Source organism: Haliotis rubra, unplaced genomic scaffold (genome assembly GCF_003918875.1).
Source record: "Haliotis rubra isolate DU_JTF1 unplaced genomic scaffold, ASM391887v1 Scf1153, whole genome shotgun sequence".
Lineage (NCBI taxonomy): Eukaryota > Metazoa > Mollusca > Gastropoda > Lepetellida > Haliotidae > Haliotis > Haliotis rubra.
In genome coordinates this window covers 60,843-88,704 of record NW_025765063.1, presented here as the reverse complement: position 1 = coordinate 88,704, position 27,862 = coordinate 60,843, and the positions used below count along the sequence as shown (strand labels likewise).

The 27,862-nt window shown below is 38.6% G+C and overlaps 1 protein-coding gene across 1 annotated transcript in view; it reads right to left on the bottom strand.

The window, feature by feature from the left end:
* The window catches only part of LOC124255389 (1-phosphatidylinositol 4,5-bisphosphate phosphodiesterase epsilon-1-like), an 87,340-nt gene that overhangs the window by 29,718 nt on the left and 29,760 nt on the right, over positions 1–27,862 (bottom strand). The window contains 2 exon segments of the mRNA XM_046689298.1: positions 496–961; positions 14,836–14,976. Of these exon segments, the coding sequence (XP_046545254.1) occupies positions 496–961; positions 14,836–14,976 (607 nt within the window).

Here is a 27,862-nt window from a genome sequence, read left to right as displayed (position 1 = left end):
GACAAGCCACTGATATGTAGATGTACTTCAAGTTCACCACTGTGGACAAGCCACTGATATGTAGATGTACTTCAAGTTCACCATTGTGGACAAGCCACTGATATGTTATGTTAGGCTAGTTAGATCAGGTCATAAACAGTGAGTCATAAATGGTGAAAATGCTTCAAAACACAATCTTGGTGCTATGATGATGGAACTCTCATACTTTAACATACATAACATATGCCAGTACTACAGTTATGATCACTTTGTGGAACGGAGCTGGGTTCTAAATAAGTAACACCTTGATGTAATCAACAAGCATAAGTCTGGTGCTAACAAATCCAGAATAATAATCAGGCTTAATTCATAATTCAAACATATATTCATAGAATATTAGCATGCCAAGAGATGCAGCTGTGCACAATAAATTTCAGTACCTGAGATAACTGGGCAATTTGTGGAAAAAAATTGTATCAAGCAAACTTGAAAAAAGAAGGTTAAATCTGAGCTTACACATATCTCTTGGACTAGGAATGTATGGAGGGTGCTTCACAGATGGCAGTTCCATTCCTGTTGACTTGGTAACGGCAAACTGCTCAAATAGTTCTTTCAAGTCCTTGCGGCACCGAAGTCCGAATGCTTTAAACAAGTCCACAAAGTCCAGAAAGGACAGCTGAGTAGAATGGGTGATGGAATTAGTTTTATTGTCGCCAGTTTTACACCCAAGCGACATTCGTCTGCGACGTGACCGGTATCTGTTTGTGAAACTGAAAGTGAGGCTGCGTGGTCGAAATCCTGGAGTTGGACTTCCTCTTGGAATCTGGTTGAGAGTCGGATCACTTGAAGCTGTTTTCTGCATCTCAGATCTGACCTTCCGTATCGGACTTGGTGTCCGCCGCTGCTTTGATGACTGTTTGCCCCCTTCGTTGACGGAGATCATGGTGACCGGGCTGGAACCTCGGGATGATCCGTCATGAGGCTGAAACACAAATACACATGAATGAGTAAGTGAATTATGGTGATGATGTATGTGGATTATAGGTTAATAATGCAGAAGAACAATATCTATCTAATATGTAATTGTACATGCACACGTCAGACGTCTGACAGGCTGGTCAAGGAGACATTACACATATCACATGGAACAGTATTCAGATAACAGTATACATGTAAGGACTTAGGTTATACAATCAGTAAGGAGAATTTCTTTCCCAAGCTTGTGTTAAGTAGGACCTGGGACACAATCAACCATGAGATGTTTTATATCAGAAGATTGCTCCCTTCTCAAGGTTGTGTTAAATGGGACCTGGGACACAATCAACCATGAGATGTTTTACATCAGAAGATTGCTCCCTTCTCAAGGTTGTGTTAAATGGGACCTGGGTATACAATCATCAAGGAGATGTCTCCTTCGTTAGGTTGTGTTAGCAAGGACTTGGGGAACTATCATCAAGAAGAGGTTCCCTTCCCAAAGTTGTGTTAACTTAGACCTTGGGCACAATCAGCAAGGAGAGGCTCCCTTCCCGAGGTGGTGTTTAGCTACGACCTGGGGCACAATCAGCAAGGAGATGCTCCCTTCCCGAGGTGGTGTTTAGCTACGACCTGGGGCACAATCAGCAAGGAGATGCTCCTTTGCGAGGTGGTGTTTAGCTACGACCTGGGGCACAATCAGCAAGGAGATGCTCCCTTCCGGTGGTGTTTAGCTTCGACCTTGGGCACAATCAGCAAGGAGATGCTCCCTTCCCGAGGTGGTGTTTAGCTACGACCTGGGGCACAATCAGCAAGGAGATGCTCCCTTCCCAAGGTGGTGTTTAGCTAGGACCTGGGGCACAATCAGCAAGGAGATGCTCCCTTCCCGAGGTGGTGTTTAGCTAGGACCTGGGGCACAATTACAGGAGATGCTCCCTTTTTAAGGTTTTTGTCAAGGAGGGCATGGGGCACAATCAGACAGGAGTGATTTTTCATGTTCATCTGCGACCCCCCTCATACTTTCACAGCTTCAATCATCTTTCATCTTATCCAGAGAATATTGGAATTTCCAAATGTCTTATAATTGAGTTTGGAGAATGAACTGAAGGGATGAAATTCAATAATAAATCTGTTTTCCCGACTTTATTAATACAAAATGGCTCTAAGATGGTCATGTGATTTCGTCCTCTTTCTGTCTGGTAACGACACTAAAATATTTCTTTTGCAACCTTCCCTTAATGTTAAGTCAACCTTGATGCCTCTTCCAATATGAGAGATATTTTCGTCTTGATGTTATTCAGTTAAGTAAGAAACCCATTACAGAGTCAGGTTTGTCTTCTAAGAGATGAGATCTGGCCATCTTGGGACTCCCGGAAAATGCTCTGTCCGAATATATCTCTATATATGTACATATATATGGCCACTGACTAGAATGAGATCACAAAATCTACATCATACATCATTAAATGCAATAAACCAGACGCCATTATCCATAAAGTTGCCTCAGTTTTCTTACAGAATGAAAACTCCTAGAGTACCAATGGGTTATAAAACAAGTGATAGACATCTTTTGTTAATTTGAAAAATAAAAAGGGTAAATGTGTTACAATTCCAGTAGTTATTGTGTTGATATGCAGTATACTGGAATACAGTTTCAACTGATAATGCTTTATGTATTCTACTTCAGCATCACTAGATGCACATTGCCATCATACCAAATGGCTCAATATCATGTTCTCCAAACGACACAAGCCATATCTACACAATGTGTTGTTATATTGACACAACAATCCCTCCAAAACATGTGTTGCATATCGACACAATATTATCTCCAACAACATGTGCTGTATATCGACACAACATTCTCCCCCATTGAAATGTGCTCTTATATCTGTATGACATGCATTTTGACATCATTATTTTTACCAACAGCTCATGTTGTATCTATAGTGATATTCCCCCAAAGATGTATTATATTTACATGATATTCCCCAAACAACACGTTACATCTACATGATATTCACCAAACAATACATGTTGTATCGACACAAAATTCTACACATTTTCTCCTAACAACCTTTATGATATTTACACGATATTCCCTCCAACATTCTGTATTATGTTTACATTGTATTACCCAAACAACATGCGCTGTATATACACGACATATACCTCCAAACAACAAATGTAAAGTGGCCATGATAATCCCCCAGAACATCTGTATATATCTACATAATATTCTCCAAAAACCATGTTGTATCTACATATTCTCCCAACATCACATTTTGAATCTGTATAATATTCCCCTCAAAACACATGTTGTATCTACATAATATTCCCCCAACAACAATGCTGTCTCTACATAATCTCCTAACATCACATGTTGTATCGACATAATTTCAGTAAAAAATGTAAAAAAACATTTTCACAAAGTGCATATTCTAGTATATTTTAGTGACGCAGGAGGTTTGTTATTTTTGAGGATTTTGTAAAAACCCATTGAGTATTCATTTATGACATGCCCCTGACAACATATGTTATATATCTACATGAAGCAAAACAAAACAAACTTTATATTCAGTAAACACTGAAACTTGTTCTCAAAACAAATCAAACAGCTGTTTCATATGTATAATTTATTTTAAAAAATACCTGTTGTCATGTTTAGCCCTACACAGCATGTGTTGGTCCTCATGGCGTACCTGACTCAACTATGTTCTGCTATTTTAAGATCTCAGGTGAAATTGCCGTCCATGTTTTCAATCAATGAAATAGTAATGAATTCCCCCAACAACAATGCTGTCTCTACATAATCTCCTAACATCACATACATGGAATGGTGGTGCCTCACAGCCAATTCCACAAAAAAAGAAAGAAAGAAAAAGATTAAAATGAATAAAACAAAATGATCCTGTCTGATAGCAGAAACACATCACATCAAGCCACTGTAGAAGCTACACAAAGATCCCAATCCATACTAATTTACATGTCTTAAGCTGAATGGTAACTCATCCCCTTCCCTCCTCCATGAAACATGCATGGTTACAGACTGTTATCCACATGACAATAAATGATAACATGTTGGAATATATTGTTTTGTTTTGCAAAGCACTAATAACAAATATATTAAAGGTTTATTTCCTAAATAGAAACTTTTAAAATAATTTCAAATGGAAGTTTAAGCATATTTTCAATCAGTGACTGCATGTAAACTTTAATTTTGTAAACTTTAGCAAACTCGGGCAAACGCTTGTTTTTGTGCGAAAATGTCAACATTTTGCTTATGGATAACATGAAAGGTGTCTATATGTCAGAGAAGGTTGTTTGCTAAACATCAGGTGACAATAATTAGTTGTGAGGGAGATATCATATTTTTGTCTGATGTTTGGAACACAGCGTGTCAGTGTAATCCTCAGTGCTGGTCTGATATTCGATCCACTGGCAATGCTTTTTGATTTTTCCAAGTCATTTCCTTTATGATTCAGAATTTTTATATTTATAAATTTATTTGGTGAAATATTTTTACATTAACAGCTTGATAGACAAAGGAATAATGATGAAAATATATATTATATTGAAACATAGATCAATATTTTCAATTTGTTACTGAAATGCTATATAGAGGAGATAAATGAATATTATGGAAATTGTCTTAATCTGTTTCAAAGTATGAGAACAGAAAAATATGCTGGAAAATTTGTATACATTTCACACAAATCAATATGACGGCCATATTTAAAATTTCGGTGTACTTGCTGATACACATGGAATGAACATTGGAAACTGAATGTGTTGATTGTTCAAGTGTAGTAAATGTCTGCGCGACGACGTATCATGCTTCAGGTATGGATGGCAAGCTTTGCTACATCTATATTCAATTCCAAATCTCTATTACTCTTTACTTATTTTATATTTTTTACTTTTTTAATTCGCCCTCCCATTTAAATTTCCCTTAATACTCAGTTGTTGTTTTTTTGGGTAGTAACACCACTCTTTCAAAATTTCTATTTTTTGTTCCTCTTCATTTCTTAATAAGTGTACTACCCCGTCTCCAAAATACCTTAGTTGTTCATGCGACGCTAAAAAAGCAAATAACTAACTACTAACCTTGATGATATATCAGCATGGCTGGGTTACGCGAACTACGCGAAGTCGAAAATATCACATCGCAGAGAGGCACTCAACAAATACTTCATAATTTTTTTGTATTATGCAGTAATGTAAAATGAAATGCACCTACAAATTCCTTTAAATGACACCAAGACCATTGCCCTGAGTCACACACTCATATTGAGTGAATTGTCAACATAATTTTTAGGGGTATGGTCTGGGTTGGAGGGGTATACTTTGACCTGGTCCAGAATATACCCCCGGGGTATAAACTGGGCTAGCCTTTAGTTTACCCCGGGGTATAATCTGGTGGGGGGTTATTCTGGGCTGCTACACCGGTAGAGTAATAATAAGCTGTATGAATGAACACTGGGGGACACATATCTGTAGACAGACATGAGTATATAAAACCCTGGCACAAAATTTGCCATATATCTATTTCTGGTTAATTCTTTTGTCAGCCAAACCTGATTCTCGCTTCAAAGTAATCCATGCCCCATATTTGTTCGTATTTTCTTTGTATATTAAACTGGAATTAAATATATTATGCAGAGCAGGGAGAATAAAATAATGTATCCTTTTATTTTGTCACATCTTAAAGGACTGACTGACCGAGTTTGGCTTTACACAGCTTTTAGCAATATTCCAGCAACATCACGGCAGGGGGACACCAGAAATGGGCACATCTTAAAGGAACAAATTCCATATCACATTTTTAAATGGTTATGTCCCAATAGAGGTATTATAGTGTATATGTCATGTAAGAATTTTTTACAAAATAATTTTGTTTCAATTAAAAAATCTGTAAACTAATAAAAAAGGTCAACCGAGGACAGTTGTTCTCCCAATGTTTTGCATGAACCTGATCTACACATTGCAAGATTTAAAAAATGACATATTTTAATAAAGCTGAAAATAACAGAACTGCATTCATTGTTTTAGACATGTATTTAGTTTTACTTTAGATTTTGAAGAAAATAATGACTGAATAAATTAATGAATGACATCTTCCTTCATGATCAATCATAGACACTTTTGAATGATTTCAGTTTAATTTCCTACACTCAAAACAAGGAAAGACTGACTGACTGACTGAGTTTGGTTTTACGCCGCTTTTAGCAATATTCCAGCAACATCACGGCGGGGGACACCAGAAATGGGCTTCACACATTGTACCCATGTGGGGATTCGAACCCGGGTCTATGGCGTGAAACAAGGAAAGAGTGATCGAAACTAAAACCATCTAATATCTTATAATACTAAGCTGTAAATATCAAAATAACAAACATTGTTGCAATGTTGTAGCCTAATGCACTACTGGTAAAGAAAGAGTTGTAAATAACCATCCATTAATTCAGCCTCAGGTATGTGATACAGGCGTTATCGCATGGAAGGGATGCTCCCAACAGCTCAGTAACCATTTCTCGAACCTTCAGCGCCATGCTGGACAGACTGGGTAATAAACCTATGGAGATAGCACCATAATATGTAGCTGGATGATCATGATTGGAGGGCCTCGGTTCTGATAATGAGATGTGCTGTTGTTGTGAACATGGCTTATTGTGTTTATCCTGTTGACAGTAAAAGTGTGAGATAAATAAACGTATAAATCAAAGCCATGTTGGGAGTATTGATTACATGGTAAGATGTAAACACTTGTTTTCCTGATATTTGAACAGCGTGTTTACAGTCGTTGAAATGGCGATGGAAGTTTATCCAGATTTTATTGATTATTTTAGTTGTTTGTGACATGACATCAACAAGTGTGAAAGCAGGTCCTGCGTACTACATATCCTGAATATCATTTATTGATTTGTATTATGTTATTTAATTCTCTGTACTATGTTATTTAATTCTCTGTACTGTTTTTTAATTCTCTGTAATATGTCATTAAATTCTCTGTGCTATAGAGATGACACAACTTTATGGATGATCAACTTCTCCATTTTACAATAGCGATGTTTCGGTACAGATTCTTATACCGTTTTCAAGCATATGGGGGAACGATGGGATACACCAGTTTATATACAAGAGACATGTACATTTGATAATGAGATAACAATAACAAAGGTGGGATAACAAAGCATCAAAGAAATTTTGTCATCTCTATATCACCAACTTCTAGAATGCCACTCGAACAAAAAAAAAATCTGTACTATGTTATTTAATACTATGTACTCTGTTGTTTGATGCTGGTCAACACTATGTATTATGCTGTTTAATATTTTGTACTCCACTGTTGAAAACTGTGTACTAAGCTGTTTAACTCTATGTTGTTTAAAACTATGGTTTCTGTGCTGTGCTGTGTAACATTCTGTACTATGCTGTTGAACTCTCTGTACTATGTTCGTTTAAAATTATGTACTAAGCTGATTAACAGTACCACATTCTCCTAAACTGTGTAACATTCTGAACTGTGCTCTTTAACCTGGGCACAACATACAGAACCAATAACACAAATCTAGGATTGAAAAGCGGCAAAGTACTAAACTCACAGAAGCACTTAACTTACAGACACTTGTTCAGCTTAACACTATTCTTCACTTATTGAATATGAGTCACTCAATTCCTGAAGAAATTTATGGGGAACAAATTAATCCGTGTTTTACACCAGGCTTGGTGGCCACGGGGATGTGACAAGTTCCCTTTCAGCATTTCCCATCATGCATCTTGTGAGATGGAGGTCAGACAGACTGTGACCTCCAGAGACTTGATGTTATCCACGTTCTACTACCCCGAGTCAGAGTGAGTTGTTTGTCCAGCAGTATTTGAAGAGAAGATTGAATGTAGACTGAGATATCTATCTGGGAAATATGAAAGCATGATTCTGTGCAACATTTGTACATATAAATGTAATTCAATCTGGGAGTTAAAGCTGACCATGTTTTCCGATATTTAGTGCCATATTTTCCAATAGTAAGACCAATGGTGAACCAATGGTGCACCAACCCACACAGGCCAGAATGGTTTTGTGAGTTGGGTTCACATGATCCTCACGGATGAAATTACTGATCAGTAAGATTCATAATAAACTGAAGAGCAAAAGAAAATATTCAAAGTTTGTTGGTCTTTATTTAAAGAACTGTTGTTAAATTGTTTTGTTGATTTTTTAACCTTCACATTCTTGCAATACTTTGTACAACGTAAACTGTGACAGGATTCTTTTCGGAAAATTATTTTGGTTCATTGATGACGAGGGCAAAGAATTAATTTGTATGATCCCCACCATGTTTGAAATGTTCTTAAGCTGTTCTGAAAAAGGAAATTTGTTTATTTCCATAGATGTCTAAGAAAACCTAACAGCAGTTGTGTATGTAAATGTGAGTTCTGTTTTAATCATTAAATGTTTTAAATCAAATTATACTTTACAAGATAACCATGTAGAGGTATTCTTTGAGGGCTGTCAATGTTCCAGTACCATTTATCTCAACAATTAATATCACCAACTTTAGAAAATTTCACTGATGAAACCGATGAATGAACTATGAGTATTATTTCAGTTGCACCTTTTTTTAGCATGTACTTCCTAAAAAAAATTCTGTTTTCAAAATGTGATATGGTTTATATTTCTGGGCAAGTGTTGCGTACAAGCAGCCATGACATTTCAGGGTCCAAGCTTGGATTGGCACCATGCACCTCCTGATCCCTGGTCAAACATCTTCTCCGCACGGCTCTATGGGAGACATGATTCTTCAAAATGTTCATTCTTGACCTAGTCATTGTCAATACACAGGAAAAGAGATCTCAATATATTTTTTAAAGAGAATTGGGTTTTACGCCCCTTTTAGCAATATTCCAGCAATATTACAGTGGGGGTCACCAGAAATGGGCTTCACACATTGCACCTATGCAGGGACTCGAACCCGGGGCTTCAGTGTAACGAGCGAATGCTTTAACCACTAGGCTACCCTACCGCCCACCCATCTCCAACAATCGGAATCAAAATATAACACCATAAATGGATGAGAGAAAGCTAGCTTGTCATGGAGACTGGACTGGTTGCCTGGGCTGGACCTGAAGGCAGACGGTATTGGCAGACCCCCTGCTACCTTCCCACAATCCCTTTTGTGACAGAAAGGACTGAAACTCTTCGGGAAAGGAGGATGAAAATGCCAGAGCTAGAGTCTCTGGCACTACCCGACCAAAGCAATCATTATTTCCATTAATTCTTAACCATCTGAGGCAGCATGCTATTTAGTTCTCTATTCTTATACTTCCATTCCTCCTCTATCTATCGACCACAGACAAGAAGCATATGGTTCAGATCATGCTCAACATGGTATCTTTACATGTGTAATATGATAATAACTACTGACAGAATCCATAATGACCTGAATTAAATCTATTGATTTACAAAGTGTAGAGTTGTTGTTTTTTATAAATAATATTATTTGCAACATCAATAAGATTGAGCTTGTTTATATTACAGTGCAATGGAGGTAACAGCATGCACAGCCTCTAAGTATGTATGAATTGATTATTAAATATTCTTGTAACTGAAAAAATATCGCATGTGACAGTTGTGGTTTATTAAGCATGTTATTGGATACAACAGCAGCTGTCTTTTGGCTCAGTGCTGTTCGTTGGTCCTCATTGTTTAAACTAAATTGTATGTGAACGTGGTGACATAACTTTCAAAGTGTATTATAAATTATAGGAGTGAAAGCCACATAGTGCTAAGGTCACTTTGTAATCTTGTAATGTGACCACTCACTAATCACTCTGTGAATTGTAGGTGCACATCGGTCAAATCAATACCATTTCTTATAAACATCAACAGCAGGCCTGTCCATAACTCTCCCCCACAGGGCATTGGGATACAGTCTAACCATACTGATTCTCCCTAAAGCAATTTGAGAGAATAGTACTTGGATGCAGAGCAATTATATAGATGATTTCATGGCACTTGCAGCTTTAGCTGAAGGCAATAATATTCTACATCCACAGGGAAGAACTTTGAGATTTGGATGAATATTATTAACCCTGATTGAGGGCAGTCTTCTTCATCCTTCTGCTTCAGATGCTGATCTTCAAGGAATTATTTTTGGAAAAAGACCCTAAATCGATGGTTTTGTTTTCATTTTTCAAAACTTGCTGCCTGCAACCTGACTCTTTCTGAATATCTGTCTATTACTAAGGGTTTTGCTTCTATTTCATGGAGTGAGTGAGAGAGTGAGTTTAGTTTTACGCCACACTCAGCAATATTCCAGCTATATGGTGGCGGTCTGTAAATAATCGAGTCTGGACCAGACAATCCAGTGATCAACATCATGAGCATCGATCTCCGCAATTGGGAACCGTTCACATGTGTCAACCAAAATAGGTACAGATCTTCGCGATTTACCACTTATGACTAACAAAGAATCTTCTATAGGGAGAATTTTACTTTGAACTCAGGATCATAGGATTCAGGCACACTTAAGGGACATAACTCTGCAAACGAGTTCTAGTGCACAAGATGAATGGGCCATCCATGTCCTACTGTAATCGTGTCTGATACACATACAACACAGACATTAATACTTTTGATTACGACATTTGCGAGATGATGGAAAGCCAATCTGAATAATTGCCTCATCTCAGCCTGGCATCATGTTACAAGACAATACAAGCCAGAATGTTCGAGAAACTGATTTAAACCCAACAATGATTGATACAAGCTCAGCATCTCACAAATATTCTCCTTTTACACAAAAGACTGAATTTGAATGTTTTGTCAATACTTCACTCACAATCCAGCATTAAGGTTTTTCTGTTGCCGTGTTTCATGTTTGTAATCCTGAATGATTGGATTGACCTCCCCGAGCAGGACATGATGACTGAATCAGACAAGAAACATGTCTCAACTTGGGGCACAGCAATTAACTCGGCTTGTTGATGCAGAATCAACTTTCAACTACATTTCCATCAGTGGAAGATTTTACAACACACACTGTAGAGTGCTTCCTGGCCTTGACCTTCAAGGTCACTTTGTCAGGCAATATGTGGGCATGTCATCCTTGATGATCCTAACACAATGTCTTCTTTAAAACAGGATTTGGTTCCTCATATTCACCCTACATGTTTCCAAATATGAAAAACAATCAACAAATTTCCCATTTCTCGACAAATCTGCACTGGATGATAGTGTAATGATATTAAAGGGAAGTAGCTCTATTTTACCCCTTATTCAAGTCAAAGGTTTTGTCGTAAGATTCTTTTAACACTCAGCTTTGCAGTGATTGAGTTGTTCCTTTGGGCCTTCTTCTATCAATAATGCCTGTTGTCTATTTGGTTGTTCAAGTTTATGTTTTGAAATATTTAATTTTCGCATTTATGGAGAGAGGATATGTTAACCGATTCACATAGAGCAATTACACCAGTCATGATTTTTGTACCTGAATACACTCAAAAGTATATTACTATCATATATCATTTACTTAAAGTGTTGGACCCGTGAAGGTCTGGGTTAGAATGAGTGAGTGAGTGAGTTTTGTTTTACGCCGCATTCAGCAATATTCCAGGTATATATTGATCAATATTCCTACCCGGATCTTCGAACCTTCAGTAACCCATGCTTGTCGTAAGAGGCGACTAACAGGATCGGGTGGTCAGGCTCGCTGGCTTGGTTGACACATGTCATCGGTTCCCAATTGCGCAGATCAATGCTCATGCTGTTGATCACTGGATGTCTGGTCCAGACTCGATTATTTACAGACCGCCGCCATATAGCTGGAATATTGCTGAGTGCGGAACTAAACTCACTCACTCACACACTCAGAAAACACAAGCATTGTTCACTGTATAATCAGCCAATATGGACAATGGAGTCCATTAGTGGGCATGGCCAAATTCTTTTTAAGTTTATAGAAACATAAATTTAGAAAGTAACTGCTTGGTTAGCCATCAAATGCCATGCAGTCACCTGCAATTTATTTATTGGTTCTCCCCTGTGAGTCTTCAATTGGAACATAATGGATGAATTCCTCTGATTGTCCAGTTCGGAAATAACAGAGGATGTTCCTTTGGGTCTTCAACTGGCAGTGAATTGATTGCTTATTGTCTTTGGGTCTTCAACTAGGAGATAACAGTATTTATTCGCCTTCATCTAGGGGATAGACTGACAACTCGAAGGTCCTTTGGGTCTTCAAATAGGAGATAATGAAGGATTTTCTTTAGTACTTTTAACTAGGATGAGGTTCCTTTGAGTGTTCAACATGGCGGCAATGTGATGAAGGTTATAGGTGCTGACGACTTTGGTGGAACTCGGTATGATGGTAATCCTATTTTCAAAGGTAATTCCTGTTGGCATAGCATGAGGAAAAGACAAATCAACTTACACACTTCAGGAACAATACATCATATTGATGGATCACTATGCATTGTTTCAGGAAATATTGTGTATTTTGATATAGCAATGAAAGACTGACACTCAATTGACACTCATTTGAGTTGATTTATATAATAGATGTTAGGTCACAAGTACAGGATCAGAGTGGAACTTGACACTGACTTACCCAGAGATATTCCCTATCAAGCAGAAACACACATGCCGTATATCACAATAGAATTGAGTAAGAATTGGTCTTCAGCAACCCATGTTGTGTCGTAAGAGGTGACTATCGCGATCTGGTGGTCGCTGACTTGGTTGACACATGTTATCGCATCCAAATTGCATAGATTGATGCCAGACGATCACTGGATTGTCTGGACCAGACTCGATTATTTACAGACTGCCACCATATAGCTGGAATATTGCTACGTGAGGTGTTAAACAACAATTAACATCCCGATATCTTTAATACTCTGAAATTATTTCTCCCACCAGACCAGAGCACTCTGATTTGATTCACTGTCTTAGCCAGCATACTGTGACAGTTTGGTTTATGTTAACTGTAAAACCCTTTGAACATTCCCAACAAAAATCCAATTTTAAAGATGTTAAAAAATATATTTTCAATGAATCTTTTTCTTTGTAAATTCTGTTTTTGTTCTTGTAATACTACGAATGTGATTGTTCTTTAAACAAGAAAATAAACTGCTATGGACTTCTTGTAAGGTTCTGAAATACTGTATGTCTTAATCATTGTATATAAAATCATTCTGGAATGAAGAATTCTATTCTTCCCAAATTATAAAGTTCATCACCAAGCCATGAAAAGCTTCAAATATTATTTTGTAAAATTTTGATGAATTTAAAAGACAAGCTAAATATTTTTGCTAGAACTAAAGAAAGTGGCACTTTGTAGAAAGAAGTGCTAGTAATGCAATTAAATTGATCATACAAGTATCATGATTTTCAACTTTAACAGTATAATGTGTGAGTATTCTACATTAGATGATACTCTGCAGCCTGTCCTAAAACACTTAATACCACCTTGTACACATGTATAGGGCCAGTGGTGCCTGTCATCAATAAATCATCAAACCATTGAAATATGATATACCGAAAAAATCAGGTACCAAAAAATATCCAACCAATTTTGAAGTGATGTTGAGACATAAACAAGCTTCCTTGTTTCTTGCACAGTTTAAGTGGATTTTCATGGTGAGTGTGTTACATCCTCTGAGTATGATCAAATCTCGGTTATGAGGTTGATGTATAACATTGTTAAACCCGACACATCCCACTGCTTCCTGTTTGAATCTCAAGCTGCTAATCAGTTTACTGACTGTAAGCAGTGAATTATTCAACAGTTAATGTTTTTTGCAGCCAGAAGTCTCTTTGTTCATCTTTTTCCAAATCAGGTTTAACTCAAATTATTCTGACACTTTTCCAATAAGCAAAACACAAACATCATCATTTAAACCAGTCATCACAAATAAATGTGCTTTTATTCAACAGCTATCCGTCTGGTTATTCATGTATGCTACAGTGAAGATCTCCACTCTTTAAAATGTTTCCTGGATTACAATATTGTTTTTTTCTTTTTTTTTATAAATTTGATAGCATATAACATATGTTGTTTTCTCAGTTACATATGAAGGGAAACATCAGAGGTCAAAGAAAGTCTGTGTAGATTTTATATTAAACTATAGAGATAATCACAAAACTTCACATATTCTTTGACCTAATATACTGGCCCTCATTTCAACACATATCACTTGAGAACCCTATTACCGGTATGCCGGTAATAACATGCAGTCTGACTGATTGGCATGGAACCAGTACAAGGCAAGGTCTCTCGGAAGGGATTATTTTTGTTTTGTTTTAAGAAAATGGTCTCCTTTCTTAAGTCAGGATTTTTTGTTTTGAGGAGGAAGGTTTTTATACCACAACTCACAAGACGGCTTGGTACGTCTATTGTATTTATATATTGTTTATTGTACAGAACAAAAACAGAAGTAGCCATGGATATTGGACAGGTGTATGTGTAGATATGGTGATTATTCTTCCCGTGGGGTTGAGACTAAATGGGTTAATGTAGTACAGTTCTTGAGTGACTGTAATTCACATTCGAGGAATGGTGATTATTCCTCCCTTGGGGTTAAACAATGGACTTAATGGGTGGATGTAATACTGTCTTTAGTGACTTTATTTGACACAGACACAGGCAGACAGACAGACACACACACACACAGAGTGTTGGATCTAAAACTGTTCATGGCAGAACTCATTTTAAACAGGAGTCAGACAGAGTATGAGTGACAGAGTAGGGAAAGAGAAAAAGAGATAGAAAGATGGAGAGAAGGATAGAAAGAGAGATATTGATAGAGAGAGGGCCAGAGAGCAAGACTCACACAAACACAGAGGATTTAGCGAAATGGATGAATCTAACATTATCCTTGACTGACCTTCATGGAATAGTTTCCACTCATCCTCTTCTTGAAGTATGTGGATCCAATACTGAAACTCGGAGTGCGTTTAAAGGCTGATGGAGGTTCCTGTGCTGCAACTTGGTGCTGGGGCCCACTCCAAGAACGACCACCAAACACCTGAAGAAGAACAGACATGTACTGCATAAACAATCCTTAATGAATTAATATCAGTTATCATGACATAAAACTCATTTGTTAAGCACTGACATTTATATAGGCAATTTACACATTGGTTACAGGATCAAATATTCAGGTCTCATTGGAAGATGTAAGTGAACCACACAGGTGGGTGATATAAAGGGGAGATAACCACTCCACCACATGCCCATCTCTACTTCCCTAAAAACATATTTTATGTATCAAGAGTGAGTGAGTGAGTTGGGTTTTACGCCGCTTTTAGGAATATTCCAGCAATATCACGGCAGAGGGCACCAGAAATGGGCTTCACACATTATACCCATGTGGGGAATCGAACCCGGGCAGGGGTGGAAATAACTTTAAAATTGCTAGTGTACTCTGGTACAGTGGCACATGTAAAATCACTTGCCCTGATAATTTTTCCACTATAACGGCCGTTTTCTTGTTGATTTTTAAAGTAAACAACATTATTAACATTGGAAAGTCAACTGGACACTGGTACAGCGTGATATACAAATTTGCTTGCCCGACTAAAAAACACTGGACTCGGACGTCGGGCAATGGGTTATTTCCACCCCTGCCGGGTCTTCAGCGTGACGAGCGAACGCTTTAACCACTAGGCTACCCCACCGCACTTATATATCAAAATCATCAGTTCATCCCTTGTCAATGCAATATGTAAACAAAACATTTACTGCACTAAATATACAGATATACACAAAACATATTTTGGTCACAGCCACATGGGGTTATCTGGTTTCTTTGATTCCAAGCATGGCTTGGCACTTGTGTCGTTAATCAATGCTGGATCCATGTCTGACAAACGGTTTATGAGGATGGAATGAATTCGAACAATGCTTAATTGTGTACCTGTTGTTTCAGTCTAATATCCTGAAGGCAATGCCAGTCATGTATGCATTTTGATTTTGTTTTTTACATGAATTATTCGAGCTACATGTGGAGCATGTGAGTGTGAGTGAGTTTAGTTTTACGCCGCTTTTAGCAATATTCCAGCAATATCACAGCGGGGGGACACCAGAAATGGGCTTCACACATTGTGCCCATGTGGGGAATCGAACCCGGGTCTTCGGTGTGACAATTGAATGCCTTAACCACTACCCTACCCCACCACCCTGCAGTGAATGTGAATAACGCATGCATGTTTGATCATGTGGTTTACAAATCCACTGGGTTCAAATATCAGAAATGCGAAATATGTCTTCCCGTCTAGGTGTTTGTGTGAATCAAATATATGAATTACTAGCCAGAAGTCCAGTTTCAAATTTCCATAAATTGTGCACTTCATGAACTTGCAACACAAACAAAATTCAAAACTGTTCTTTCTGAATGATATTTCAGTTGTCATGATCTGGAAATTGAGTGTAGACCTGTGTCACAGCACTATGCTAAGAAATTTAAGAACATGTAAACTTTGTAATTTAAATTGATCATTAAACTCCATCCTTACATCAATAGAGATCCATGAAGATCTAGGTTACAATTGATCTTCAGTAACCCATGCTTGTTGTAAGAGGTGACTAACGAGATCGGGTGGTCAGACTCTCTGACTTGGTTGACACACGTCATCGTTTATCAACTGCGCAGATCAATGCGCATGCTGTTGATCACTGGATTGTCTGGTCCAGACTTGATTGTTTATAGACCGCTGCCATATATCTGGAATATTGCTGAGTGCGGCGTTAAACAACAACCAACCAACCAACCAACTAGTCCAATCTGATTAGTACCTGTTATATATATCCATGCTGACAACAAACCAACCAACAACATCCATAAACTTAACATTTTGATGTCATCACCAAGCTGAAAAACTAATTTAGCAAAATATTTGTACACTTGTACAATAGGGACTGCACTGGTATGAAGAAACCGTGATGGATGTTGGCCTGAACTCAGAACTTCTAGTATGGAGACACTTGTCTTCATGATGGTCATGTTGACCCTTTCAAGGCCACGCTGATGAATGACTCAGTGACTAAATTAATACAGGAAGAAGTGAGACATGAAGTCATTTCTTGTGTAAAAAGCAATCAGGTTTAGAGTTACGAAAATACTGTAACGCCTTAAATATATGATGAAACAGTCCAACACAATTATATGACAATGTCCAACCAGTTGATGTGGCCAAGCACCAGCCTCTTTAGATACAACTCACATTGATTTCTGTCTGTGACTAGAATCATTTTCTCTTCCAGCATCTCAGTACAAACAGATGATTACAAGATGTGAGTGATTGAACAATGAATATTACACTGCGTAATATTTCTTGTATATCAGTCTTAAACTTGGCTTACTTTTGGTACACTGACAAATAGTTGCTCAGTTTGACAATACGACTAACAAATTAAATATCGGTGATGATGTTTAACATGATGACATACTAATGGAAACAAGAAGACAAAGTCATCAATATCCCCCGCAATGGCAAAATACTCTTCATGATTATGTCTACGAGTTATGATTATGTCAAATATTTAGGTGTGTACATAGAAAAGTGGAAGGAGAGTATTGAAAGGGTTTAAAAGTTCTGCTCCAGAAAGGAGCACTATCATCAATTTCAGTCTAAGTCAAACTTGTTGCCATGGAAATGCCAAAAATATTTTATTCAGAATTCCAAAACTACCAAAAGGCACCAGTACACCACCAGATCTATCTATGTGCCAAGTTTGGAGAAGAAATATTGAATGGTGTTTGAGTTCTGCTCCGGAAAAGAGCACAACCACCAATTTCAGTCTAAGTCAAACTTGTTGCCATGGAAACGCCAAAAATATTTTATTCAGAATTCCAAAACTACCAAAAGGCACCAGTACACCACCAAATCTATCTATGTGCCAAGTTTGGTGAAGACATATTGAACGGTTTTAGAGTTCAGCTCCGGAAAAGAGCACTACCACCAATTTCAGTCTAAGTCAAACTTGTTGCCATGGAAATGCCAAACAAATTTAATTCAGAATTCCAAAACTACCAAAAGGCACCAGTACACCACCAGATCTATCTATGTGCCAAGTTTGGTGAAGACATATTGAACGGTTTTAGAGTTCAGCTCCAGAAAAGAGCACTACCACCAATTTCAGTCTAAGTCGAACTTGTTGCCATGGAAACGCCAAAAATATTTTATTCAGAATTCCAAAACTACCAAAAGGCACCAGTACACCACCAGATCTATCTATGTGCCAAGTTTGGTGAAGACATATTGAACGGTTTTAGAGTTCTGCTCCGGAAAAGAGCACTACCACCAATTTCAGTCTAAGTCGAACTTGTTGCCATGGAAATGCCAAACAAATTTAATTCAGAATTCCAAAACTACCAAAAGGCACCAGTACACCACCAGATCTATCTATGTGCCAAGTTTGGTGAAGACATATTGAACGGTTTTAGAGTTCAGCTCCGGAAAAGAGCACTACCACCAATTTCAGTCTAAGTCGAACTTGTTGCCATGGAAACGCCAAAAATATTTTATTCAGAATTCCAAAACTACCAAAAGGCACCAGTACACCACCAGATCTATCTATGTGCCAAGTTTGGTGAAGACATATTGAACGGTTTTAGAGTTCAGCTCCGGAAAAGAGCACTACCACCAATTTCAGTCTAAGTCGAACTTGTTGCCATGGAAACGCCAAAAATATTTTATTCAGAATTCCAAAACTACCAAAAGGCACCAGTAGACCACCAGATCCATGTATGTGCCAAGTTTGGTGAAGAAAATATTGAATGGTTTTAGAGTTCTGCTCCGGAAAAGACAAATGTGCACGGACGGACGGACGGAGGAGTCCATTTTAATACCCCCCCGAAAAACGCGTTGCGGGGGATAATAACCAAGCTGAAAATCGCCTTTTTAGCTGAAGACAAGTCAGCATTATATAACGATATACATCCTGAGAGATAGCTTGTTTTATTAACCAATGAGTGAGTGGCTCTGATTCAGCAATAGTGTATGTTTTTATCTGTTTATGTTTTGATATGCAGAATGGTTGAAACCAATTTTAAAATGTCTCTTCCCATTACACAGCTGAAATATTGGTCTTAAAAACAACATAAAAATCAAACCCATTCAGTCATCCAGCCCTGCCCACACTATTACCCACTGTTTCCGTGAGGAGATCAACACAATCAATAACACATTGTCCACTCTGTTTTCACACACGGTGACAAGCCTCAGATCATCATATTTCATTCATGATATTACGTCACCTGGTCTACATTACACATTCCACATCTATAAAATCATATTGCATATATATTGGACATTATGCCAAGAGAAGCCTGTGTCTACATGAACATTTATTGTCATATTTGTGATTCATTACGTCAAAGAGAGGCTGCACGATTTAGTGGCGGATGTCAGAATGTGATCGTCCCACTGGGTCAGATTGAGTCAGAATCACCCACACACTGCTTGATGTAAGATTAACTGGGACAGTCTTTATAACCCGACAGCGTGGGATGTATTGCAGCTGTTGGAGCTTGTGAGTTATCTCCCCCTTTTTAGCAATGAGGCCTTTTCAAGAGTTTTGAACATAATTAGCAAACACTTCAATCACTATCCTACCCCATCCATCAAAGAAGACTAAATCTGTTTGATCAAACCTAGAAGTCTAGTAAATTACATTTAGTTGCTTGTTTTCTTACTTGATATTCAAAATATAACATTATTTGAAAATTTGATTGGAAACAAATGCTACAAATGTTATGAAATTACCACTAGGCAGACCTGATGCAAGGTACTCATCGACGTGAAACGTGTAACATCGCCTGCGACACCTGTATCAACTACATCGCCATCAAATGCACATTAATTATTCAATATCTAGCCAGCCATCAACCAGGAGTAGATACATAAACGAGACAAACATTCAGGTGGTTAGAACTTAGGACACGTGTACTGACCCTGCCAAACCGAGTGTCTGACCCGACAGCAGAAGATCAATGTTTCGATCTCTGGCTTCGTCTTACCAAGAGATTTTAAAAGGTGATACTATTTTCTTACATTTGGGGATAAAACAGGAACAGGCTGGCTAGCATGAGCTGCACTGGTATATATATTACCCTTTACATATAGTTCAGCTTTAACATTAGGCACAGTCCCTGAACCACTCTTTTCCATTCTGCTCAGCCCTTTAAATAATAAAGATCTAAATGAAGCAAGTCCAGATTTCCTCAGGTTCTGAATCTCCAAATTCAAATGAAAAGGAATTGTTTGTTTCCATCAACATTATATACATTCAGAGACTTCTGGCAGACAAGGATAAGTTGGACCGGCGATGTTTTCCCCGGCCGCGTCATGCCAAAAGACATTAAAATATGGTACTTGTTGTCCATGCCTGGCGCTCAGCATTAATGGACAGGTCAGCTTGGAGTCAGTATGATGTGTCTGAGTGGGGTATTTATGCTTACCGGTAACTGTATGGTATCTCAGTGAGCTAGCACTATAAAACCAGCTGAAGTCTTGGCTAGTACACGCAGCCACACATACACACGCATGCACGTCGTCATATGAGCGAAATAATGTTAAGCACGACGTTAAACCCCATTTCACCTCACCTCACCTAACAATAACATATATATTACAGTGAACTTTGTTAACTCTAAAATGTCATTCACTTTATATTCTGTAGTCCGATATATCCCATAATAAGTGTTAAAGTGTACAATCGTCTTAGCATTAAGATTGCATTTAGGAGTAGTGCTTTGATAAATATTTGTATTCTGCGTGTCTAAATATAGTGGTTACTTGCTAATTGTTTGATGGACTACAGTATTTACAATAATGATGATCCCCAGCATTTGATACGCTGTTCTCACATAAGCTTTTAAGTGCTGTTTAACATCAACACAAAGAGGGTGCATTAACCAATCAAGATTCAGGACAGTTTACCTTTCTTGGCAAGAATCACTGACCATAATCTCCAGCTAATTTTACTCCTAAGCTGGCAGACTGTCTGTTTAGCTCTACCAGACGTACAAAACAATATAGACTTACCAATCTCATTCATATTCATGTCAGGTAAACAGCAGTGTGCTGCACATATGCTGTGATGACTACCAAACAGTCACCGGACTGTCTATGGCCTGCTTTGGAATATCTGGGTGCCGTTGTACAAGGCAACCTTAGCGCTACGCCAGTCGTAAATCTATGTTATGGTATTGGAGTTACGATCACCTCAGCGCTAAGATCGCTTTGTACAACAGCACACATCTCAATACTAAAATCTGTGTATTGCTTTCCTTGAAGGGAAACCAACCAGTTCATTGTGCACTGAACCCTAACTACCAAATATTCCGAGAAATAGAACTATATATATATATATACTTTAATTATAATTTTATAAAGGAACACTTTATTATTAAAAAACGCTTTAGTCTTTGAACTATAAGCCTTGAGCTGAAATGGGATGAGTGTAGATGGGGGGTGAATGTTTTGTTTAATATATGCTCAGGGTTTTGTAAGAGAAATTAAACTGGACTAAATCGCATAAGATATTCCTTCAATTAAAAATGTTTCAAATTTATAATTTATCGTTCAGTCAACTGTTTTTTCAGGTTGGACATAAACTTCAAAATATCATCAGATTATATAATTTTAGATGTCAAACTTTTGGCCGATCGTGTTTACTCTCTCACTATGAGGAGGGTTGAGTTACACAGACATTGAAAATACCCAGATGATGGCTTGTGAATGAGGTGATGTTTTCTATAATAAGCTGGAAAGGCAGCTATATAGTCGACCAGACAGACGGACGGACGGGCAGACAGACAGACAGACAGACAGACAGACAGACAGACAATTCGACAGTAGTTTGGCTAAACACTGTTCATAAGAGAAGCAGTCAAGGAATATTTGACAAGATAACAGAGCAAAAGACAAACAGAAGACGGACAAAAAGATCAGTGACAGACAGCAGACAAAAGCCAATAGACAGATAGTAACAACAACAACAACAACAACCACCACCACCACCACAACAGCAGCAACAACAACAGCAACAACACAACTGAACATTATAGCTCACTTTCCATATAGTGTGTTTTTAAGCACAGATTAATTTAAGCAACAGACTGAGAAACAGAGTGGACAGACAGTGCTCGGGCAAAGAACAGAAATGGATCCTGTAAATAAGAACTGTGAAAGTTAGTGAACACTTACAGATGTGGAGGTACAAGTCAGCAGGACAATCACAGGCAAACAGACATCCAGGTACGTAAATATGGTGCTCACAGTACCGTGGCAGCATGTGTCACAACTGCCAAGCCAAACAACTTGTTTGTGTCCCATGAACAGAAATATATTACTCTCAGTTGTAAAACCAAGGAATTTTTATGCAATGATTGCATATTTTATGAGTTGGAATATGATCGCAAAATCTGTCACCTGTTGTATATGTAATGTTTAAAAGTGCATTATCTTGATGGGAATAACAGACTATCCGTTGTCTCCCACACTTGGTCACAGCTGGTCCCTCTGTTGTGCCCACACATGCCGCCACATTTGGTACCACAGTTGCTCCGGAGATCAAATATATATTAGCACCATAACTATGTGTCTCACACCTTGAATATAAGTATTCTTGTACAAAAAAGTTTCCATGCCTTCAGTCTCAGAATGGCACAATTCCCGGAAGCACAATATTCAAACACTGAGGTGAGTATTCCAAAGTATTCACAATTATACTTCTTAAAAACTATTTGTTATGAAGCTGTTTTCCTTGTGACTATCTGTGAGTGAATGAAGATATAAACTACTTGGGACCAGTTGAAGCCGGCAGGCCGGTGACACAAGCAGGCAGGGGTTGGTCAGAAGTATAATCAATAGGATACTGATCGTAGGCACAATGTGGGATGGACGTGGTGCTTCCTCACAGATTAACGGTCCACTACTGTAGAGGACGTGGTTCTCAACTACAGTATGCTGTAGGGATACGCATGGTTCTCACTCACAGTAAAGTATTGAGGAGGACATGGTCCTTCATCACAATAAAGTATCGGGAAGGACGTGGTTCTCAACTACAGTATGCTGTTGGGGTGATCCTCACTCACTTGGTGCTTCCACACAGTAAACTATAGGGGAGGACATCATGCTTCCACACAGTAAACTATAGGGAGGGACATCATGCTTCCTCACAGTAAACTATAGGGAGGACATCATGCTTCCACACAGTAAACTATAGGGAAGACATCATGCTTCCACACAGTAAACTATAGGGAGGACATCATGCTTCCACACAGTAAACTATAGGGAGGACATCATGCTTCCACACAGTAAACTATAGGGGAGGACATCATGCTTCCACACAGTAAACTATAGGGAGGACATCATGCTTCCACACAGTAAACTATAGGGGAGGACATCATGCTTCCACACACAGTAAACTATAGGAGGACATCATGCTTCCACACAGTAAACTATGGGAGGGACATCATGCTAACCACACAGTAAACTATAGGGAGACATCTGCTTCCACACACAGTAAACTATCTGCTTCCTCACAGTAAACTATAGGGGAGGACATCATGCTTCCTCACAGTAAACTATAGGGAGGACATCATGCTTCCTCACAGTAAACTATAGGGGAGGACATCATGCTTCCTCACAGTAAACTATAGGGAGGACATCATTCCACAGTAAACTTCCATGCTCACAGTAAACTATAGGGAGGACATCATGCTTCCTCACAGTAAACTATAGGGGAGGACATCATGCTTCCACACAGTAAACTATAGGGAGGACATCATGCTTCCTCACAGTAAACTATAGGGGAGGACATCATGCTTCCACACAGTAAACTATAGGGGAGGACATCATGCTTCCACACAGTAAACTATAGGGGAGGACATCATGCTTCCTCACAGTAAACTATAGGGAGGACATCATGCTTCCACACAGTAAACTATAGGGGAGGACATCATGCTTCCACACAGTAAACTATAGGGAGGACATCATGCTTCCTCACAGTAAACTATAGGGAGGGCTTCCTCACAGTAAACTATAGGGACATCATGCTTCCTCACAGTAAACTATAGGGGAGGACATCATGCTTCCACACAGTAAACTATAGGGAGGACATCATGCTTCCTCACATAAACTATAAGGGGAGGGACATCATGTAAACTAAACTATAGGGAGGACATCATGCTTCCTCACAGTAAACTATAGGGGAGGACATCATGCTTCCACACAGTAAACTATAGGGAGGACATCTGCTTCCTCACAGTAAACTATAGGGGAGGACATCATGCTTCCACACAGTAAACTATAGGGGAGGACATCTGCTTCCTCAAAGTAAAGTATTGGGGATAGCATGGTGCTTCCACATAACAGGGTATAGTGCTTCCTCACAGTAAAGTATCAGCACCATCTATGCTCACTGACATCAGCACCATCTATGCTCTATGATATCAGTACAACTACACTCCTTGATATCAGTACATCTATGCTCACTGACATCAGCATCTACACTCCCTGATATCAGTACATCTACACTCCTTGATATCAGTACATCTATGCTCCTTGATATAGTACATCTATGCTCCACGATATCAGTACATCTATACTTCCTGATATCAGTACATCTATGCTCACTGACATCAGCATCTATGCTCTATGATATCAGTACATCTATGCTCCCTGATATCAATACATCTATGCTCCATGGTATCAGCACATCTATGCTCCATGATATCAGCACATCTATGCTCCTTGATATCAGCACATCTATGCTCCTTGATATCAATACATCTATGCTCCTGGATGATATCAGCACATCTATGCTCCATGATATCAGCACATCTATGCTCCATGATATCGACAGCATCTATGCTCCTTGATATCAGTACATCTATGCTCTCTGATATCAGCATTTCCATGCTCCCTCATATCAGTACATCTATACTCCCTGATATCAACACCATCTATATTCCCTAATATTAGTTATATATATCATTAGTATGTATATTCCTTGATAATCATCACCATTATACCCATTTATATCCTTACCTATACCAATGTGATATCAAATATTAGCATGATACCACGTTTACACCATTAGAATCAGTGAAAGAATCTGATTATTACTCACCTACATCCTAAACAAATTGACATCAGCACCATCAAGTGGAGACCTACCTTTGAATGCACAGAATCAATCAGTTTCACAGAACCACTCATTATACACATGACCGTCCATCAACAGGAAGCATCGCATCTTGTGACATACTCATGATCAAAGTTACTTAATCTGATAATTCAAGTCCTGACTGTTGCCACAGACACAGCAGAGAGAGAGAGTCACGGCCAAATGGCTGGATATGAACTGGCTGACAGGAGCTATCTGTGGGCCAGTCCCTGGTCATGTGACAACAGACTGATGAGCTTTGTATTTTCTACCTATCAACTGCCGGGGAAATCCTGACCATAGGAGCTTGTCATAGTTTCCAACTGACCTGTCTTGGTTTCCAGGGAACAAAGATGCCATTGATTAAATGAGATACTAAAGACTGATTGTGCAATATGAAGGTCTTCACATGGCAAGCTTCCCTGTGATAAGCTAGCTCATGTATCTGTCTGTCACCAGGCCGCTGTGTACAACGTAGCCGACTTCCAAATGTTGGAGCCAACCAAGTTCAACATGGCAACCTTACAAATGATGGCACCAGTTCTGGTGCACCCAGCCTTCTTCCAAATGGACACCTTAAACACCTTGATGCCAATCTAGGTACAAACACCTGCCTTCTCTAGGCCCCAACAGCTGCTTTCTAAACACTGTGCCAAACCAGTTGAAAATGGACACCTTTAACACCTTGATGCCAATCTAGGTCCAAACAGTTGCCTTTCAAACACTGGTACCAAACCAGTTGAAAATAGACACCTTTAACACCTTGATGTCAATCCAGGTCCAAACAGTTGCCTTCCAAATGCTGGTACAGTACCAGATGAAAATAGACACCTTAAACACCTTGATGTCAGTTGCCTTCTAAACACTGGTACCAAACCAGATCAACATGGACACCTTAAACAACTTGATGCCAATCTAGGTTCAAACAGCTGCCTTCTTAACAATGGTTCCAGTGCAGGTCAACACATTGACCTTGCAAATGTTGGTGCCAATCAAAACCTTGTTACAAAACCAGGTTCACATTATTCGCCTAATTCCAAAAGTTGGTGCCAACCAAGGTCTACTTAGCTAGGACAGTATAGGTATGAGGATGACAGTAATTAAGCCCAATTAACCTGATACTGTTGGCCTCTGGCACGTCTTGGTGGTGGTCAGGTTTTCTGGAGGTTTTCAGGATTGTCCTGTAGACAGTTACCCAGGTGCTACTTGGCTAATGACTAATGATGACTTGTAATTAGAGCAGACCTCCCTTCAGAGTAACACTTTTAACAACATCTCAGCAATATTCTGGCAATGGTCATCATAAATAGGTTTCACATTCTTTTCCCATGTAACTTATAGGAAGACCTTTTGTATCCAATTTTGAACGGTTATTATTCTGAACTGCTTTTATGAATATTCCATCAACATCACATTGGTCTCACAAACTTAACCTGCTGTATCTATTTGGGAATTGAACCCAGAACTTCTACAACCTACTTCATTCATTTAATGCTTTCTTTTGGGTGGCATTATTCTAGTAGTTAAACTGTTCTCTTTTCGCACAAAAAAGCTTAAGTTTAACTTCTCACATTTGAAACACATCACTTTAAATGATATTACTGGAATATTACTAAACACAGCACACACTAATACTTACTCAAGCCTTCACTCACCCCCCCGAATGGGTACAATGTGTGAAGCCCATTTCTGGTGTTCCCTGCCATGATATTGCTGCAATATTGCTAAAAGTGGCGTAAAACAATACTCACTCACTTCACTCACACAAGGGGCAGTGGGGTAGTCTAGTGGTTAAAGCATTCGCTTATCACGCCAAAGACCCATGTACAATTCCCAACACGGGTATAATGGGTGAAGCTCATTTCTGGTGCCCACAGCTGTGATAATGCTGGAATATTGCTAAAAGCAGCATAAAACCATACTCACTCACACAAGGGGCAGTGGGGTAGTCTAGTGGTTAAAGCATTCACTCGTCACGCCAAAGACCCATGTACGATTCCCAACACAGGTATAATGGGTGAAGCTCATTTCTGGTGCCCCCCGCTGTGATAATGCTGGAATATTGCTAAAAGCGGAGTAAAACTAAGCTCACTCACTCACACAACTCCATGCTGGGGTATCCAGTTACATGTATCCATGTTAGAAAGTATAAAGTACCAATAATTTGTTAATCCAAAATTCTTTAATATTGAGGATTAATGAGGTTACACTTTATGTCTCCGGTGATTGAGTTGGGTATATTGCAGTATTGTAGTTATATTGTGGTATATCATCTTAACGTGGGAGGAAGCTCTGAAACATGCAAGTATTAAATGTTTAAAAGTTCAGCAGTTTGATGAAACCAATGAACATGTGTATGGTGTTCACAAACCTATATATAATCAAGATGAAATGTAACTCAAACACAGTCACTGGATCCTTGCATACACAAGGGAAGCAACTCTGGCAAACTGAAGCACCTGAGACATCGGGCCCCATATTCAAAGATAAGCCTGAAGCTATCAGTGGCGGAGAATGATACAATTTACACAAACTAAATCACACACATAATTCCTTAAACAAAACATAAGCAAATAGTTTGTGCTGAAAAAGATTTTGAAGCACAATGTTAAGAAAGTCGTCAAAAATAGTCTAAAACAAAACAAAGTACTTTCAAAACTCTAGACCCAATTTTTTCTTTACAAGAGAATATTATTTTGAAATTGGAACTGTTTTGCACACTAATAGGTTTTGTA